The sequence below is a fragment of the Anas acuta genome, chromosome 2 (genome assembly GCF_963932015.1).
Source record: "Anas acuta chromosome 2, bAnaAcu1.1, whole genome shotgun sequence".
NCBI classification, from domain to species: domain Eukaryota; kingdom Metazoa; phylum Chordata; class Aves; order Anseriformes; family Anatidae; genus Anas; species Anas acuta.
This window is the reverse complement of record NC_088980.1, coordinates 71244946-71262836: the sequence shown is the minus strand read 5'-3', so window position 1 is coordinate 71262836 and position 17891 is coordinate 71244946. Positions and strand designations below refer to the sequence as shown.

The window sequence follows — 17891 nt, the reverse complement described above, 5'->3', positions numbered from 1 at the left end:
ATCCTCCTATAGAACAAACAGTTCTATATTTGCAGTAGGTAAGGGCAATACACCCATCAGCTTGTAACTTACATGGATAAAAATACTCAGAGCAACTAGTTCTGTTTTTTCTTCTACATCTCTTGCAGCAGCAGTTGTTCTCCTTTTTCTTGCCTTAAACAAATAAAATTAAAGAAGAAAATTTTGCTCATCTTGCAAATCCAGCAAGCTCATCTTGCTATCACCAGAAATCATGAACAATAGCGTTTTGAACTTTGACCAATTGAAATTTGCAGTGGGTTCTAGCTTTTAGAGGAATAGGGCTGGGATGTAGCAACACAGGCAATCTGTGCTCCCTCCAGTGCCTGAAGTGCGTTTGCCTGAAGTCCAACAGGGGTCTCCAGGGCTTATTTAGCATCAGTTCAGCTCCTAACTAGGTGGACATGCTGTTTTATTTGCTACTCTCTGAGCCTCCTTCATGTTAAGGACTACACACTATAAGTGTCTGTAATAAGAGTAAATAGTTTGTATGCTAGCAAGAAGACTGCACCCTTGACAAGATCGTGCATGCAATAAGGTGAGCCTGTTCTGGGAAGTGAGAGGTGGCATCTTTAGGGGAAGAGAACATTGAATTCGATATGGGGAAAGACGGCCTTTCCTCACTTGGAGGAGAGCTTTTCCCGTTGATCTCTAAAGCTGAGTTTTGAGATATGATTTAATCAGAAAACACAGTAAAATAACCCTGTTTGAATAGTTGAGATTATCCTGGGAGAGTAAGTGGAGGGCAGCACTGTTCATGAATATAAAACATTGTCTTGTCCACGTCTTCCACCTTTCTTCCTATTCAAGCAATCAGAAAATGTGGTCTAATTTTTATCTTTCTTCTCTCTTTAAAACATTTTTAGTAACATGCTGGGGGTAATTTCACTAAGTTTTCTGTTACACTTGTATCTGACACTTATTTTAAATGACGTAGATGAGCTTTTAGAGCTTCGCGTGCTTGAGGTTTGTCGAGACAAATTCAAAAACAAACAGCAGTATCCTTACAAAGGAAAAAAACGTTTGTGTATTTTTCTTTGTAGCAAAAGGCTGAATTTTTCTTTCTAGGAATACTAACAGTATGGTTCTGTGTAAAGCTACCAAGTAATCCTCTGAATATGGACATCTTTCTTCTCTGTCTCCATAATTCTGGCACAACTAACGCAGAAATACTGCCCTTATGGGGGAAGGGAGGAGATGCTATGAATTGCTCTTTGCTCGTTTCATGTGAACCAACTGTCAATGAGCTCCTCAAACATATACACGTATATGCAATCTGGTACATAAAATTAAAAAAAAAAAAAGTCAACACAGGCTAGCTATGAGATACCAAATTGCCTATATTGTAATTTAGCGTATTACCTTCATATGTGTAAAATTTGCTCTTTTGCTTCATTCAAGACAAAGTTCATAGTTCAAATGTAAGCCAACCATTTTATATGCTGATGTTATGGGAGTGACTTAGAGAACAGTCTGTCAAACATTTACAGCCACAAGCAACTTATTTTCCTTATCTGTATATAATTCATGTTCTCATGTATGTCAAAGCACTACCCATGTCATAAAATAAGACTTATGCAATAAATTTTGAAGTAGTGTCATCTTTTGACCATTCTAGCTGTACCATTTACTTACCTCTTTCTCTCTTTTTTTTTTTTTAACTTAAAGGTTTCATATTTTAATAGGCACAGGCTCTTCACAAGTGCAATGAAAAGAGATTCTTACTTGTACACAAGGAAAATTACAGGAAATTAACAGTAATACAGGAAATACAGTATTACAGGAAATAAACAGTAATACCTGCAGTAGTCTCTTGACATTGTAGTGAGTCTAAGAAAGAATAAAAGCTTTTTTAAACTGTTTTGTGAATCTCTTAAGGCTCTTTGGGCCTGTTACACTCTTGTTCTGTTTAATGGAAATGCACTTTACAGACAAAAGAATATATATATATATATATATATATATATATTTACCAAAGCAGACACATTAATATACAGAAATGTTTTCATATTTGTACTTCAGTATCTCCAAGACATGTTTCCCTCTTAGTGCTAAGACACTGTAAAACTACAGCAAAAGAGTAGCTTTTGTCCTAAGAAACTTTCAGAGAGCTCACTCTGACATACCTAGGAAAGTATACAGTATATGAATACTAGACAAATTTATCAGCATATACGTTTGAGAACCTAAGTAATTAGTGCCCGATTGACTAATCAGTCTGACTAATGCTCCTATTAAGTGAAAATTATGTGATGATGGTGGTGGATGCTTGTAACTAAGTGGTGCTTGTCTTGTTTCCAGTCAAAAATTTTGTACTTCAGGTAAAGTATGCATTCATGTCCAGTGCAATATTTTATAACCAGTGAAAGTTGCATGTGGGCTTGTAGTTCAGATAAGTACACAAAAAACAAAATTTCTGAGTCTACACAGTCCAAGTCTGACACCTCTCATTTCTTCACCTTTTCAAAAAAAAAAAAAAAAAGTAACATGGCTTTTTAATATATATTTATTAGCTTTTTGTTGTTGTTTTATTCCACCACTTCGCTTTCTCTTGCTCATGGTTTCATGATGATTGAACATTGTGAAATACTAAGCTGTTTCTGCTGATCTGAAGCCAGAGCTGCCCTTGAACACAGGAGGTCTGGAAGACTTCAGCTGTGTAGTGTATGTTGGGAGGGACAAACACAAACAAACAATTGGGGAGGGAAAAAAAAAAAAAAAAAAAAAAAAGAGTCCCATGAGGAAAATCTGCAGAGCTGGTAAATGAGCTGCCAGTAGCAGCTCCCTGATGGGTGCGGGGCAATAAGATCCTGGCCTGGGGGGGCCAGTCGGTCTCTCAGGGCATGGGTGGAGGTTTCACACACGTAACAAAAAGCCGGCTCTCTGCTGGCAGAAGAAGCATGTGGTTTCGTTTCACACTTGTCCAAACCTGTTTGGGCCTCTCCTGCAGCAGGGTTTCTTCCTGCTACAGCTAACTGTGTTTGGGGGGGGCGGAGGGCCAGCCCTCACCCTGCGATTTAACGTGGCCAGTTTCACCACTGTGGCTCCCATGGCAGCTTAATCCAGAAGGAGGTGTTGGTGGGTGCCGTGCTGCAGGGGCATCGTGCCTGACTGATGGAGGCAAGCGCCAGAGCCCTTGGGTGTCCTGGAGCCCTCACCTTCGCTTAGCACCATACCTCACGGAGAGCCGTGGTAGTTTTTATGAGCACGTCAGGGCTAAAGGGTGGAAGGAGGCCCAGCCATGGCAGGCTGATGTGAGCAGTGTTGCCGGCTGACCTGTAGTCCCAGGGAACAGCCTAAGGGCACAGTGAGTTCTTCAGGGCTTTAGAATAAGGTGTCTTTGGGCTTATTTTTAAAAATAACTTTATACTGAGATATGATGATGAAACCTTCGCGAATAGTTAAGCTATCAGAACGTACTGTACAAAACATCCTGCTTGCTGTTTCACAGCTACTCCCGCTTCTCACCCCCTTTCGTCACTATTCCCTCGTCCCCTGCTGTCCCTGCCAGGTGGGCTGAGCAGCCCCCCAGCCCCCGGGATCGGCAGGCACTGTGCCATGGACACCATCACCCCATCCCCTGCCCATGCAGAGGCCTTTGCTGAGGCCCTGCTGGCAGCGTATGCGTGGGCAGTGAGCGCCCCTCCAGAGGGATTATTGCCCAAGGATCATTTCAGAGCATTAAATGCAGGTTTGGGCAGACAGCTCTGCAGCATATCACACACTGGTTGGTTCCCCTCCAACCCATGGAAGTGTCTACTTCTTAATTTCTAGATTGGAGCTGAAAATATGATATACAGCTATCTTCTGGGAGAAATGGGAGGCGGATACACTACAAGTTCAGATAGGAAATTCAGGGAGGTACGATATAGCTGTACATAACCACAGAGCCAGCACTGCGGACCTGAGTTCTTAGTGTCCCGATGTCTGGGAAGTCTGCTTGACTGTGGTGCAGAGCTGAAGCTGCGCTGCCTCTCTTCGCCTCAGCTGTGCTGTGGCAAAGCCAGTAAACCCTTCCACTGTGCTGCATGAAGGCTTCTTCCACAAAATACATCCTTGTCCCTTTGTGGAGCTGGTGCTGGCCTTATTGCTGGGCAATGGGAGGTGAGCAGTGAGGCCAAGGCAACAGTTGACCCCACTCTGGATCCATACATGGACTACCCTGTGTCTCTGAACTGCCTGTGCCGGCATCCTGGTTCATGCACTGCATTTGGAGGACATTTTATTGTCACTGCGTGGAGCCATGTGAGATTTATCTCCAACGTTGACTACGCAATGTGGCTTCTGTTTTAAAAACATAGGCTGTGCTGTTCTTACCACTGGTTTATGAAACCTGTGCTATACCAATGGCATTGGCCAACTCTGTGGATTAACTACCTGCACCTGCTTTTTGATTTGCCATTACTTTTATGCATGGGCATCATAAGCACTGATATGCCACTGAAAGGTCAGATCGCTAATACTATTAGCAATATTTTTTTTTTTTTTATAATTGGGGCACATGCTTGGGTGAAGTGAACTATGCTATTGTGGGACCCAAAGCTAATTTGGGTAGGTTAAAACCTTTGGAGACCTGCTGAGTATTAGTCTCTTGCTGCATACTCTATAATTAATTACTTCTGTGTCAGAACAGGGCCTGTAGCAAAAGAGGCAGACAGGTCACCCTTGTCAGCTACTTTCAGCCAGAGATGGGAAAAAAAAAAAAAAAAAAAAAAAACACTCTGATTGTTGTTTAGTTGAATTAATGAATATAGCAATGGAGGGAGTGGCCTTGCTGTGTTCTCCTCAGGTAGCACTTTCCTGAAAGGCTGATGAATTCTTTTGAGATGAGTATTCATGATAAAAGTTAACTTTGAAATAGCGTAGCTTTGTGAACAAGGCTACTGTAGAAACTGTGCTGTATGCTAAGGTTCAGGGGAAATGCTATGTTTTACATTTACCTACCTGTAATTCTGCTTTGAACATTTTCCATTATGTATTGTGATCTCTATCATGTATGTATTTGCTTTCATAGATATAAGTCCTTAGGAGCTTATTTTATTCAGGGTTTGAACTCGTCATGTTTCCACCTCCGCGTCCCCACATGTAAGTTAAAGCTACGCACTTACCTTATTGGGGAAAGGGAATTAAATAGACAGCCACCTCTTTAAAGGGATCCTTCAGAAAAGAAGCTTTGGGCTGTGAATAAAATATGCCCTTGGCTCTGAAACTACCAGAATAACCATGTCAAAACCTCATACCACAGGCAACCTGTAAGAAAAACAGGTAAACACTGGCTTAATGAAAAGCCTTCCTGTTCTTAAAAAAAAAAAAGGGGGGGGGGGGGAGAGGGATTTGCATGGCATTTGGATCATTTGATATCCAGTTCCTATTTCCAGGGATAGCAACAGAAAACACTGGCAGGGGCATGAATGGGAGCACAGGGTACCAGTTGGCAGTGAAGTAGTGTTCTTGGCTTGTCTTTACAAGGCCATTGTTGATATTACAGAAAAAGATTAAAAGTTAGCTTTAAAAAAAAAAAAAATAATTGAAGAAGGGGGCTCTGGATTTTGTTATCTGTTAAAACGAATAGCTCATGCTTCAGTTTGGATTTGCATTTTCAGAATCCCTGCAAGCTCATACTAAGCTTTGTACCAATCATTAATATTCTGATTTGTTTTTCTCATAACATAAACAAAAAAAAAAAAACACACTTTAAACTGTTTTTTAAACAAGCAAAAATAATACTGAACTCCTGTCTACATCTCACCAGAGTGGGATCAAATGGTTTGGAAATTAGTCCCTCAAAGATGATTTCAGAGCTCTACCAATTTACTGTCATGTTAACCTTTTGCCTCGGCTGCTTCTCAGGAAACCTGTCAACACAGAAAGACAGCTTTTAAATGAAGAAGGGAAAATAATACTGAAACAGACACATTACTGTTGTGAACAAAAAGTAATTTGATTAAATAGAGATTTGAATGTAATCATATGTTTTTGCTGTGAGATGTGCAATATTTATAGTAGGAAAAAACAAGCCAAGATTTGGAGAAATTAAAATAAAATGGAAACCTACTTAATTTACAAGAGTGTTATATATGTAGTTAATGCTGTTGGGAGATCAGAAAGCTAAAATTGCACGTATGTAAACTTTTTCTGTGCAAGTTGTGAAGTCTTTAATTCACAAAAATTCACAAACAATTATAATGCAGTAGACGTTTTTTTAACCTTCATTGCTGGAATCAGAAAAAAATATCTGTTTTATTGGTTTGTAATATTTTATTCGACTGTTTTAGGACGTGTCACATAATGTTTATTTTCTTGTTTTATTAGGAGCTATACTTCATTGTTTGTGAGCACTTGTGCATTACCTCTTTTCATGTTCCTTAATGTTAGGTCCTTGCTTAGGTGTTGGCTGCACTGAAGAGCAGTCAGTTAACTGAGAGCTTGGTTTACCTCTTGCTGTGAGCACCTGAGCCCATCAGCTCTTGTCCCTTTCCTGTAAGAAGGGTGAGAGAGAGGCCTCCAGCATCAGCTGGAGCAGGGGATGCTGCAAGAATATTTTATTTTTTATAGCTGATGCTATAGCAGGTTCTACTTTTTTTTGTCTTGTTTTCTCCCGAGCATGCTGGCTCTGCTTCTTTGCTGTCCCAGACAGCAAAGCCAAGTGAGCTAATTAAGCAGGCAAATTGGATGGTGGTGGTTGGGGTGCCACAACAGCCTTGTTCCTGGAGGAATTGTCCATGCAAACCCCACACGTCATCCTCCATCACCATCCTGGTGTGGTGAGGGAAGGTCCCTGCAGGGTCTGGGATCCATCTGTACCAAAAGGTCAGCTAAGTGGAGAGGAAGGTAGAGAGGAGTGAGGCCAAACGGTTCATGTAGACATTGCTCTGGTTTTGTTCTTTACCCCAGAAGGCCTCGTCAGGGTGTAACCTTCTTCAGCTGAGCATTTGCCCAGGACAAGGCTTGCTTTGCTGGAAAGGTGCCTTGGAGCTCAAGCTTCTGTGTAAACCTTGCCTCTGATTTTATTACTGCAACACTGCACAAAGACTGTTCATATTGTAGACTCAGAGGCAGTCCAATCAGCTTCCTGCAGTTTTTTTCTTCTTACTTAGAAAGAAAAAAAAAAAAAAAGGATTTACTGAGATTAATTGCTGTGTGCCTCAAAAAAGCTGGTGTAATTTGCAGGCTGCTTATTGAACAGGGTTGTTCCAGTTCTTGATAGCAGGGCATTTTATTCAAATTCTCTTTGTTCATTCAGTTGCAAATAATCATTGTTTATCTTGTATGAATCATTGAATAAATATGAATTTAAAATTGGGAGTTTCACTCAAGCTCTAACTGATGTTGACAGTCAAGCTAATGCTTTCAGTGCCTCGCATTGTCTGTAAAAGCACTCTCTATTGTGTGGCAAATGATGGATAAAGGAGACGTTGCTGGTTTGGGGTGGGTTTTTCTATTTTTTGAATCTTTTGGTCTCCTCAGGGGAGGAAGCGTGAGTTTTCACCCCCTTGCTCTTGGAGCCGGTTAAGGCAGTGCATGCTGGAAGCAAGGGCGGTACTGCTATTAGGGCTGTTTTCTGGGTGCTGCTAACAAACAGTGGGATGCTCTTGTAGTGCTGACTCCCGGGGATGCTTTGGGGTGTCCATGCCTGGATGTCAGAGGCTGGTCCGGACCTTCCTTAATTCTGCCAGTAGGTGCTTGGGTCTGCTTTCTGCTTCATCTCAGTGCCCTGCAGCTCGGAGCCTCTTCCATGACTTGTGGCTCCTTCAGAGCTGGGTTTCGTTCAGGCCCTGTGGCTGACCTGCTGTCTGGCAGAGAGCCGAAGGCTCATCCGGCAGTCTGTCTTCTGCCCCGTGCTCTTGGACTGTATTTTTTTGGTTACACATTCTGGGAAAGCCTGGGCAGCTGCAATGCTTCCAGTTCTCATTGCACTTACAGAAAGGGGGGTACTTTTCCATGGCCGAGCAAGTGCTGGTGACGTGCCAGGAATGTTTCAGGTTTTCTGCAGCACCACGGTCACAGTATTTATAGGTGTGTGGACTTATTAAAAATGAGCTATGATGAGTCTTCAGGTGCAGAGAACTGTAGGTTATACCAGGTCACCTGCAAGAGAAGTTAAATTAAAGATGCGCCCTTTTTTTTTTCTAGTGTGAATTAGCATGGACTGCCTAGAGGCTTACTATAGTATAATCTAGGTAAAAATGATGTGTTTAATTTGAATTAAATTTCTTTATTGTCTGTGTAGGCAAGCTCAATTGAAGGGTCATAAGCACTGAACCTGTAATTGAAAGCTTGTTCGTACTTGATGATAGAGCTTCTCTGCAAACGGAAACAGCTCGGTGTGTGGAATAAACTGTCTTGAAATAACCCTCACAGAATAGGCATTAGGTGGGAAGCCTTGATCAGACAAGCTTATTGACGTTGGTCAATGTGTAGGGGAAGAACAAAGAGGTGTGATTTAGCAGGTTTGCTGAGCTCTGCTGTGGTGTTGGCTGGGCTCGCCCGTCTGACAGGGAGCTTCTCCACGCTGTTGAAGTTGAGAAGCAACAAGGGCCGCTTTTGTGAAAATGCCAAAGGTTCAATAGCAGTGTTGATCAGGGACGCAACAAGCTGTTGCTGGCACTGTAGCTGGCAGAGGTTAGTGGGAGAGGTGGGGAGAGGCAGTGGGGCAGGCTGCCAGCACGTGAACCTGGGGGGCCGCTGCTGTCCCAGGTGGCCCAGGCAAGTCTGCGAAGTGGTAGGGGAGGGAGATGGAGGGGAAGGGTTAGGGAGAAGTTGAGGAGGAGGAACTGAGCCTAAAAGCTGTGGAACTGAGGTGGGCAGGCGGTAAAAGCAAACTAGGGTATTATAAAGAACTGCGTTTGGTACATCCAGTGACATGCAGAGTGGGCATCCAACCATTTTGATGTGCGGATCATGGTGACCATCTAACTGGAAGGGAGGATGGGGACTGGGGTGATTCCTGGAGTAGGTGGGGAGAAATGAAAGAAGCTGATTCTCACTGATGTGTGTATGGGATGTTTGCCTGAAGAAAAGGCCACTGTTGGTCACAGTAGTAACAATATCAGTTTAGTTGGTAATATATTTTTTCATGGCATCAGTAAGTGCCTTACATAAAGTTACTTAATTTTCCCCCATTGTTTAATAAATAATAAACTTCATTGTGGCTTTTTTTTTTTCTTTGAAAAATATTATATTATATTGCATCAAAGCAAGCCTTGAGCCATGGTACATCTTGTTGCCTGAAAGATTGTTTGGGGACAATGGGATGGATGTCTAAGGTCAGCTGTTACAGAGAAACAGTAAATTATCAGACAGAAGCATTACTTGGGTCACATTGTTGTCATACTAACCATAGAACTTAAAATGTTGGATTTTAATCTGCTTTGCATTTGATCTTAATTTTTTTTGATTTATAAGACAGCCTCCTTGTCCTCTATTTAAAATATCCACTTAGACAGTAGATCACTCCAGGAAAAAAAGTAAACTACTAGATTTTTATTTTTGTTTTTAATCTCTGGATCCTTGGCCTTTTAATGATTTTTTTTTTTTTCTTCTTGGAATGCTGCATTCCACAGTTTGTAATGTGAGCTCAAGGCCTCTTGTTTCTACTTGGAGTCATGTATAATAGAGAGATCTTGCAAGATTTATTGCATTCTTTCAACTTCTAAACACGAGGCAAACACAAATGATGATCCTCAGTAAGGACCAACAGCAGAGAATTAAAAAAAAAAAAAAAAAAAAAGCTGATATTTTTAAGTGGATGTTTCTGTGTACAGTGACTGTGAGCAAAAAGATTCTGTAGAAGATGGAAGGCACTGCTGTCTTAAACGTGTGAGCCAAGTCCACTGGAGTTTCTGTTGAGTCGTGGGGATCTTCACTGGCATCACCACAGCAGTTGGGATTAACCTTGTAAAAAACACATAGGCAAGCCCCCTGGATGGCAAGAGGCAGTCTATTGGTTTTAGGTTTTGGGTGACAATTAACTTTCTTTTGTTGTCTGTGGGCTGACCAAACACTGTAGTAGTTGATTTGCGAATGTCATAGACAATGTAAGTCTTGTTGTTTTGTATTTTTTACAGTTTGTCATCTGAGAAACTGGCTTACATCTGTACAATACCTCTTCACATTCACCTTCCCCATCTTGCTGAGTTTTATGTTTAGAATTCCTATACTTTTCCTAATCCCTCTGGCTACTTGGATTCAAACAACTTAATTTAAACTGAGACTTTAGACTTTGATATTTCTGTTTTTCATGCATAAATATCTGTCTTACCTTCTGGGCTGACCAAGTTTTCTTAACCTAGAAGAGGGCAGCAGAGGGAGGTTGGTTGCTCCTATTCAACAACGCAGGTGACAGCGAAGTGCTATATTGCGTAGACACTGATGAGCCCTGTGTTATCAGTACTGGGTGTTACTCAGGAGCCAGCTCTCACCGAAGCACGAGGCCGCCCTCGTGTCTGCTGGAAGGGATCAGGTTCCTCTGCTGGTGGGGCAGGGCCTGAAAGCTGGGCATCCTCAGCCAGGCAGGGGAGCAGGTGTGTTGATGCTGCTTGTGTTTGTTCGATGGAGGTTAAAGCCTTCATTATTTTTATGTATTTATTTTCATGAAGAGTTGAGCTATGTTTCCATTTTTTAAAATAATGAAAATAACTTCGGGAAAGGGTGGGAGAGAACTCAGCCTGCATTGGTTAGAAATTGTGTTTGGGAGGGATGAGGGTTCAGGTCACTGTGTAAAAGAGGCTGTTTCAAAATGCTCACAGTACGTAAACTTTCCAGTAGATGGTCTTGCATTGTTCTCAGAGAGCAGATTATGTAAATGATCTAGCTTGGGTCAGGGCTTCTGAGGTGTAGACAGGCTCATTTCTGCCTTGAAACAAAAATCTCACAAAAATCTCTCTAAAATTTTTAGCAGACTTTCAGGCTTCCTCCCATCCAGTATTGTTCATCAGCATCAACATAAACACTCAGTGCCTTGTGAAAAGCACCCTGAGGGATTTGATTGCGTGTTGGCTCTGTACAGACTGGGAAGCTTGAGTGTAGCTTGTAGCTTTTACAAGAAATGGTGATTGTGTGTTTTTTGATGCGCCTTACCTAAGCACTTAATTCAGCATCATCCTACATTCACTTGAGTCAGCTGTTGTGAAATCCCTTGATACTGCTTAATGACCTTATTCAAGCAGGGATTTTTGTCACTTGGCATCATGTCATGAAATGATACAGTGAGAGAAAAAGCATGTGTGCTCCTGTCAGTGAGTGCCTGCTCTAGCGTTCCTTCCTGGTGTTAATAAATTGTATTACAAATTAAATTACATTTTAACAAAAGATTTTCATTAGATTTTGAGCTTAGGGCTGATTGCAAGTGCAAAAAAAAAATTAATTAGATATTGTTCTGTGGTGTCTCCTTTCAGTGGAATACTGGAAACTTCTCATTTTTTTTCTCATGCTAGATTACTTGCACAGGATACAAATGTATTTTTCAAGTTAAAGAAGTGACAGATATTAAGGTCTTCAAGATAGTGTTCTTGCTCTTTTAAAAGCAGCAGTGAAATTAACTTAATTGCAATCAGGTGCCTCAAACTCTTCATTTGGTGTTATTTTTCTTTATTTGCTGTAATTCTCCAGTAGGCTCATGGGTAGATTTAAATGAATATATTCATGTGAAATAACCAAATATGAAGATACAAACTTACTTAATAAATGTTTGCACACTGTGGAGTACAGTATTGCATCGCTGATGCTGCAGTATTTATGAATAGGGTACAGTATTTATGAAGAGGCAAAATTATGTATTTATTTAATAAAGCCATCATTTTCATTATATGTCTTTGTCTTAACATGTGATTTGTGAGCTGTCAGCTCTCTAGATAGTCCAGTACAAAATGGCTTATACCAGGGATTCCACTGTTTTGGATCAAAACTTCTCACATGACTTGCATTGTGAAAAACTCCTTCACCTAGGGCTCGTCTACAGAGCCTCACCTTTAACCTTGGTGTGTGCTGTTGGAAGTTCTCCAGCTTCCTACAGTGCATTAGAAAGTGTTGTACCAGTGTCTTCTGCAGAGAGAAGGTGCCTGGGGGATCAGGATGGCATTGCAGAGGGTGATGTGGGAATCTTTCTGGTGTGCATGATGCAGTCGTGCTCATGTCTTTCAGGAGTTTGTGTGCTGTCAAGGACTTCCCTCTAACTTTTTTCCTTGGCCCTGCTTGCAAGGCTGATGTTCTCATTGTGAGACAGCAAGGGTTTTTTTCTACTTGTTCCTTCTTATCTGGGTAATACTTCTGGAAGTATGAGTACAATGCCCACTCCCAGTATGTGGGGCCTGACATTGTGTCTTAGATCTGACAAGTGCTACAGGTAGCATGGTTGTGGAGCAGGTGGACCTTGACAATACTCAGGGTATGTCCCTGTCACAGCAAGGCTGATGATTTTTACCCAGTTTTGGAGAAAATAGATTTCAGCTAATAATCCTGGTGATTTCTAAATAGGCATGAATCAGGATATGGGGGGACATATCATCAAAGCTTTTAAACTGGCTTTCAAAACCAGACCCCAGTGTGTTTTGTTTTTTCATACTTTGAGTGTGACCGTATTCTTAATGTTCATTCAAATATTCTTGTACTCGCGTGGTAAGGACAGTTGGGCAGCTTTGAAGTGTTCTCCTTTCCCATTGAGATACTCTTTACTATTGATTAGCTGGATTCACTGTTGTGTCTTGTTCCTTCTGTTGCTGCTCTTTGTGCTGCTCCCTCCTATCTCAACCTCTAATTTTCACTTCCGTGGTAACTTCGAGAGCTCTCATTTTCCATGCACTCTTAGGGTTTAATTTATAGTTTTCCACATATTCAGCGTGTTTGTTATCTTGGTCCATTTATATCTTGAGAGGAAAGAAGTTTTTGCTGAATTCTCATTTAGGTTTGTCTTAAATCTCATTCCAAGTTTCCTGCATGCTTTACTTGACCTTCCACAAATGTTGGCAAGATCTTGAGGATGGATGCTCCTGTGCTCTGCCAATGTGCTCTTCGTAAAGTTCAGGAGCCTACTTGGTCATCTTCCTTTTCTGCATGCTGACCCTGCAGAGTGGCTCTCAGTTCCTATTTCCTGAGGATTTCATCTGCTGTAATACTAAACAATGTGACCTTTTGATTAGTAACGATAAAGTTCAAGGCAGCTTTTTCACGTACTTGTCGTAATGAAGGCATGAGTTAAGATGAAAAGAAAAAATAAGCAGGCCTTTCAGGGCTCAAGAAGCAGGGCTACCCCAAAAACCCCTTTGAAGTAAATTAAGTCTATGCATGTGATATCGCTGCCTTGTCTGTCATCTCTGAAGATTTAGTTAGAAGACTTTGAAATTTTGCGGTGGAGTTGGGAAATCTTTAGGATACAGCAGCAGTGGGGAAGGGGTTCCTTCTGGTCTGGGTGACAGCCACTACGACCAGCCAGTTTTCCAGTGGGTTAAAAAATGTCTCTGAGTCAGCTTACAGAGCCATTTCCTCATCCAAACAAGAAGACAATGTGTGGAAGAGCTGCAAGTAGGAGAAAGACCAATCTGAGCAAGAGAAAATAGTGTTTTTCAGTGACAGAGATGAATCTGTAAAGACCATCATCAATAGTTCTGCAACTCACAGGTCAATTGTCATGTTATTTTTTCTTAGTGCGTTTTTATTAATTCTTTATGCTAATAATTTTGCTTAGTGATAAATGGTATACTCTGCATACCTTATTAATCTAGGCATCACATATCAAAGAATAGAAATCACAAATATTAATATTGTCCTCCTAGAAATGATGTTTAATTTCTTTTTCATGTTCACATGACCTACACTCACAGGACATACCATCCCCTTTTCGTTTTGAGTTCTCTTACTGAGTATATCTTTCTGATTTAATTCTGTGCTGATATATGCCTCTGTTAGGCTGCTTACTTTTCTCAGATTTGCTCTGCTTAAATCCCCCGAACCCCCCTTTGTTCCAGCTTTAAGATACTATTTGTTCTGTTTTTTTCACCATGGTTCTTCCAACTAGCAGCTGCAGTTTGTTACTCTTGAAATGCAATTATCTCTAATTCCAAATTGCTCTTTATGGTTAGTCTTGAGACTGCTAACATTTATTTTTTTTAGCTCCAAAGTTTTGCAGTCAATTGATTCTCTTCACAATTTGTTCAGTCTTGTGGATACCTAGACTGTCTGCCCCTGCATCATAAAAAAAAAGTTGCTGTTTTCTCTGTCCTGGCTAACATCTGCCCTGTACAAATGCTTGTCTTGTCATCTTGACAGTTGCTCATCACAAAATGCTTCTTAGATCTCTAGATGTCTGTCTTTGCCTGCAGATATGGGTTGTGTTTTGGATCCTCTGAATCTTAGGAACTTTCTCATGGTTTGTGTGTCCCGTCGCTGCTCACGCTGCCTTCCAGCATTTGTTAGAGATTCATTCCCTACTTCTTCTTTTTTTTTTTTTTTTTTTTTCCCTCTCCCAGCCTTTCCCCAGTGTACTTTCTCATGGTCTGAATGACAGCTCTAACTGTTCATTGGTCTGTGCCAACATATGGTACGTTCAGTCTGGGATATGATCTTAATAAACAGATTTCATCAGGCAATTCTCCGCAGTCAGATGGTGGGTTATCCTATACAAAGCTTCAGTGTGAAGTCTGTTCTGTGTTCCTCCTGTTGCTTCTTCAATGTCTTTCTCACTTGTCTCAGCAAGACAGACAAAATCGTGCAGCAGCGAGTGGCAGGAATCTTTTTTCTTAAATGGCATTCTGTGATGATATTGCTATCCTTGTTCAGTCTTTCATTAGCAGGAGCATACGTATGTTTGTATTTGGAAAAATCTTTGGGTTTTCTTTTCCTGAGCAGAACTGTTCCCTTCCACGCTGCTGTGTAATCCCCAGCCTGCACAAGCAGTCCTGTGGTGCTCAGGAAAAACTGGTGTGCTGCTTATTCCACTCCTTCAGTCAGTTTTATAAATATTATTTCAAAGGATTTTGAAAGGTTTGGTTTTTTAGTATTCCACATTGTTAAAATATTTGCATTAATTCTGTGCTTGACTTTCTTAGATTGCAACGGTGACGTTAGCAGGGACTAGTGTTGCCAAAGTAGCATTGGCTACGAGATGCAGACATATGTCTATAAGGATGGGTTGCCAAGATGTAAATTAAAAGGAAATGGGAAGCTGTATTCCTAAGCAATTTTTTATGATCTTTAGTGATGTCAGTATTTGTAAAAGTTTGTTTCACTAGTCTGGGGATATGTACAACTTCTGAGCATACTTGTGATAGTTTTATGAAAGATCGAGACTCTTACAAAACGCTTCTACTTAAATTATGACTTTTTTTTTTTTTAGGTCTTTTACTGTCCACTTGGAGTAGGCTTTAGAAATCCATCTTAGCAGTGTATTACTTAGAAATTGGTCCATCCATTCACTTTGGAATATCTGCTGCATGATGAACTTAGTTTGCTAATTACTTTAGGAAAAATGACCTAACCCAGTAGCCGTCCTGATCAGGACCTGAAACTGAATGGAAGCATTAAGTGGATTTCAGATGCAACGCACAAACACCAACAGCCTGTTCAATCCATAACTTTTATTTGCTGTTTTGCAGTGTAAAATGTTTTTCCCCCAGCAATTTGATTATGCTAAGTTTACTGTAAGGAACGGGGATTTTGGGGGGGGGGGAGAGGGGAGAGGGTTGGTCTTGGAGTTTGGGGGAATGACTGTTTACTTGGTTTATATGTCTGTCTAAAACTAGATTCCATTTGCCCATAAATGACCTTTTAGTGTTCGGTGTATTTTCAGTAAGCAATAATTTTATATGACCCCTGTGCATGTATTTGAAACTTTAATGAAAGAAGCATTAGAAGAAGGTACGAATGGCAGGCTGTTGTATTTTGCAAGTCTGCACGCTTATGAACTGGATAGAGAGTATGAACTTGTATGAAAACTCCTTTCTCAGATAAGAGTTTTTGAATGTGTTCTCTAATAATTATTTCTTTTTACTCTTTCAGGTATTCACTTATAAACAGAGCACAATCACACACCAAAAAGTAACACCTATGCATCAGACGAGTGCAGAGAGTGTGGAAGACATGGCAGCCCTAGTAGATCTTCATGAAGGCTCTATTATGCATAACTTATTCCAGCGATATCAGCAAGATAAAATCTATGTAAGTTTCTTCTAAAATTAAGAAAAATATCCCAAGGGAATGTTTTTGTCTGTGTAACTGCTATGTGTGTTTTGCTGTTCTATGGTAATATGTTCTGTGAAGTTCTCCAGTTCTTTGTGTATATGAGTGGAGTTGAAGCATGCTTTGTCTAGAGGCTTATCAGCAGCAATGGAAGGAGAAGGCAGCTCAGGGCTGGCAAGGCAATCCATTGTAAACCTCCAAAAACTGCTAGACTGCATGTCTGTACACTTCCATTGACTGGGTTGCGCAAAGGATTCTTGTTTTTTCTATTCTCCTTTAGCCTCGTGTATATGCCGTGTACATCTATTGGAGATGCACACTATTGGAGATCCAAGATTCAATTCTGACCACCATAGCCCTTTTTATTACAATAGAAGGGGGAAGGTATTAGGGTCCTGAGGACTGTACCATTAAAGCAGAGGACCTATGCTACTAAATATGAATAGAGTTTGGTGTGAGAACAGGCAGCTGTTTAGGAGTCTCAAAAACTAGGAGTTAACCTACACAGAATTCTTCTTCTCAGCTCTGTAACTAATATATATATATTTTTTTGTGATTAGATTCACCATATCTTAAATATGTTTATTAGTCTTGGTCTGAATAGATATTAATAATTTCCTGAATCTGGAACTACACTAAACGTGAGAGAGGTACAGGGAATATTAGTTGCTGTAAGAGGTTGTGAAATCTCACTTTTCAGTTGTTGTGTGGTGGAGGTGGTTGTTGTTTTCAGTAATACTTAGAGAACATAAATAATTCTTGTCTGAATAATCTTTACAGACCTTTGATTTGGCCATACACATGCTTTATTCCAAGCTTCATTTAAGTTTGGCTTTATTTTTTTAAACATGAATATGTGTTAATGTAAAGATTTCCCTGTATTTAGAAATTTATTGATGATAAAAAGGAAGAAAAGGCACAGGGAAATTCTGTCCTTTGTAAATTACCTTAAAGGGGCTTTAGAATCCTAAATGACACTTAGAAATCTAAATGTAGAGGTGGTTCTCTTTACAAAAGTCTTTATTTTTTTATTTTTTTTTCCTCGAGCCAAATGAACTATTTTGCCTTTCAGAAAAACAGTAAACAAAAAATAAGCAGCATATGTGAGCAATTGCTTGTGCTGGTACTTGGTAAGAGTTTAGTTTTCCATTGTTATTATTAAATTAGATGTTAACACTTGGTGCAAGTCTAAAAACAAAAAATCCATGTACTCGTGGGATGTGGATGTCAACCTTTCCCCCTTTTACAGAGTGTGAGTAAAGGAGGTAATTTCTTGAAGAGGCAAAGAATATCTTTGTTCTGAAGACGTCTTAGTTTCTTCCCTAGCTGGTCCAGACAAGTTTAGGATATTTCGATACTTGGTACTCAGTGTAGTGTAGATTTCTAGACAAACAGATTTGTGTGCAGTTAGTGATTGATGACAGATCTTCAGTTGCTGCTGAATACTCACTGTCCTTTCAGTTTTGCTAATTCTACTTTTTTTTTTTTTTTTTATGCAGCTCACCTGAAAATTGAATAAAGGTGATTGGAATAAAAAAAAAAAAAAAGTGTGTTTTGAAATGCATACGTAAGAGTCTCTGTTATCTGGTATACCTAACCAGGGATGAGAATGAGAATCATCTCTCTCCTCATTGGTATCCCACTTTTGCTATCCAATGGCAATGCATTAGCAGGACAGGCTTCCAGGAACAGAATCCCTGAGA

The 17891-nt window shown here is 40.5% G+C and overlaps 1 protein-coding gene across 1 annotated transcript in view; it reads left to right on the top strand.

The window, feature by feature from the left end:
- The window catches only part of MYO10 (myosin X), a 162486-nt gene that overhangs the window by 51742 nt on the left and 92853 nt on the right, over window positions 1-17891 (top strand). Inside the window, exon 3 of the mRNA XM_068670841.1 lies at window positions 16009-16167. Coding sequence (XP_068526942.1) covers window positions 16009-16167 — 159 coding nt within the window. The remainder of the gene's footprint in view (window positions 1-16008; window positions 16168-17891) is intronic.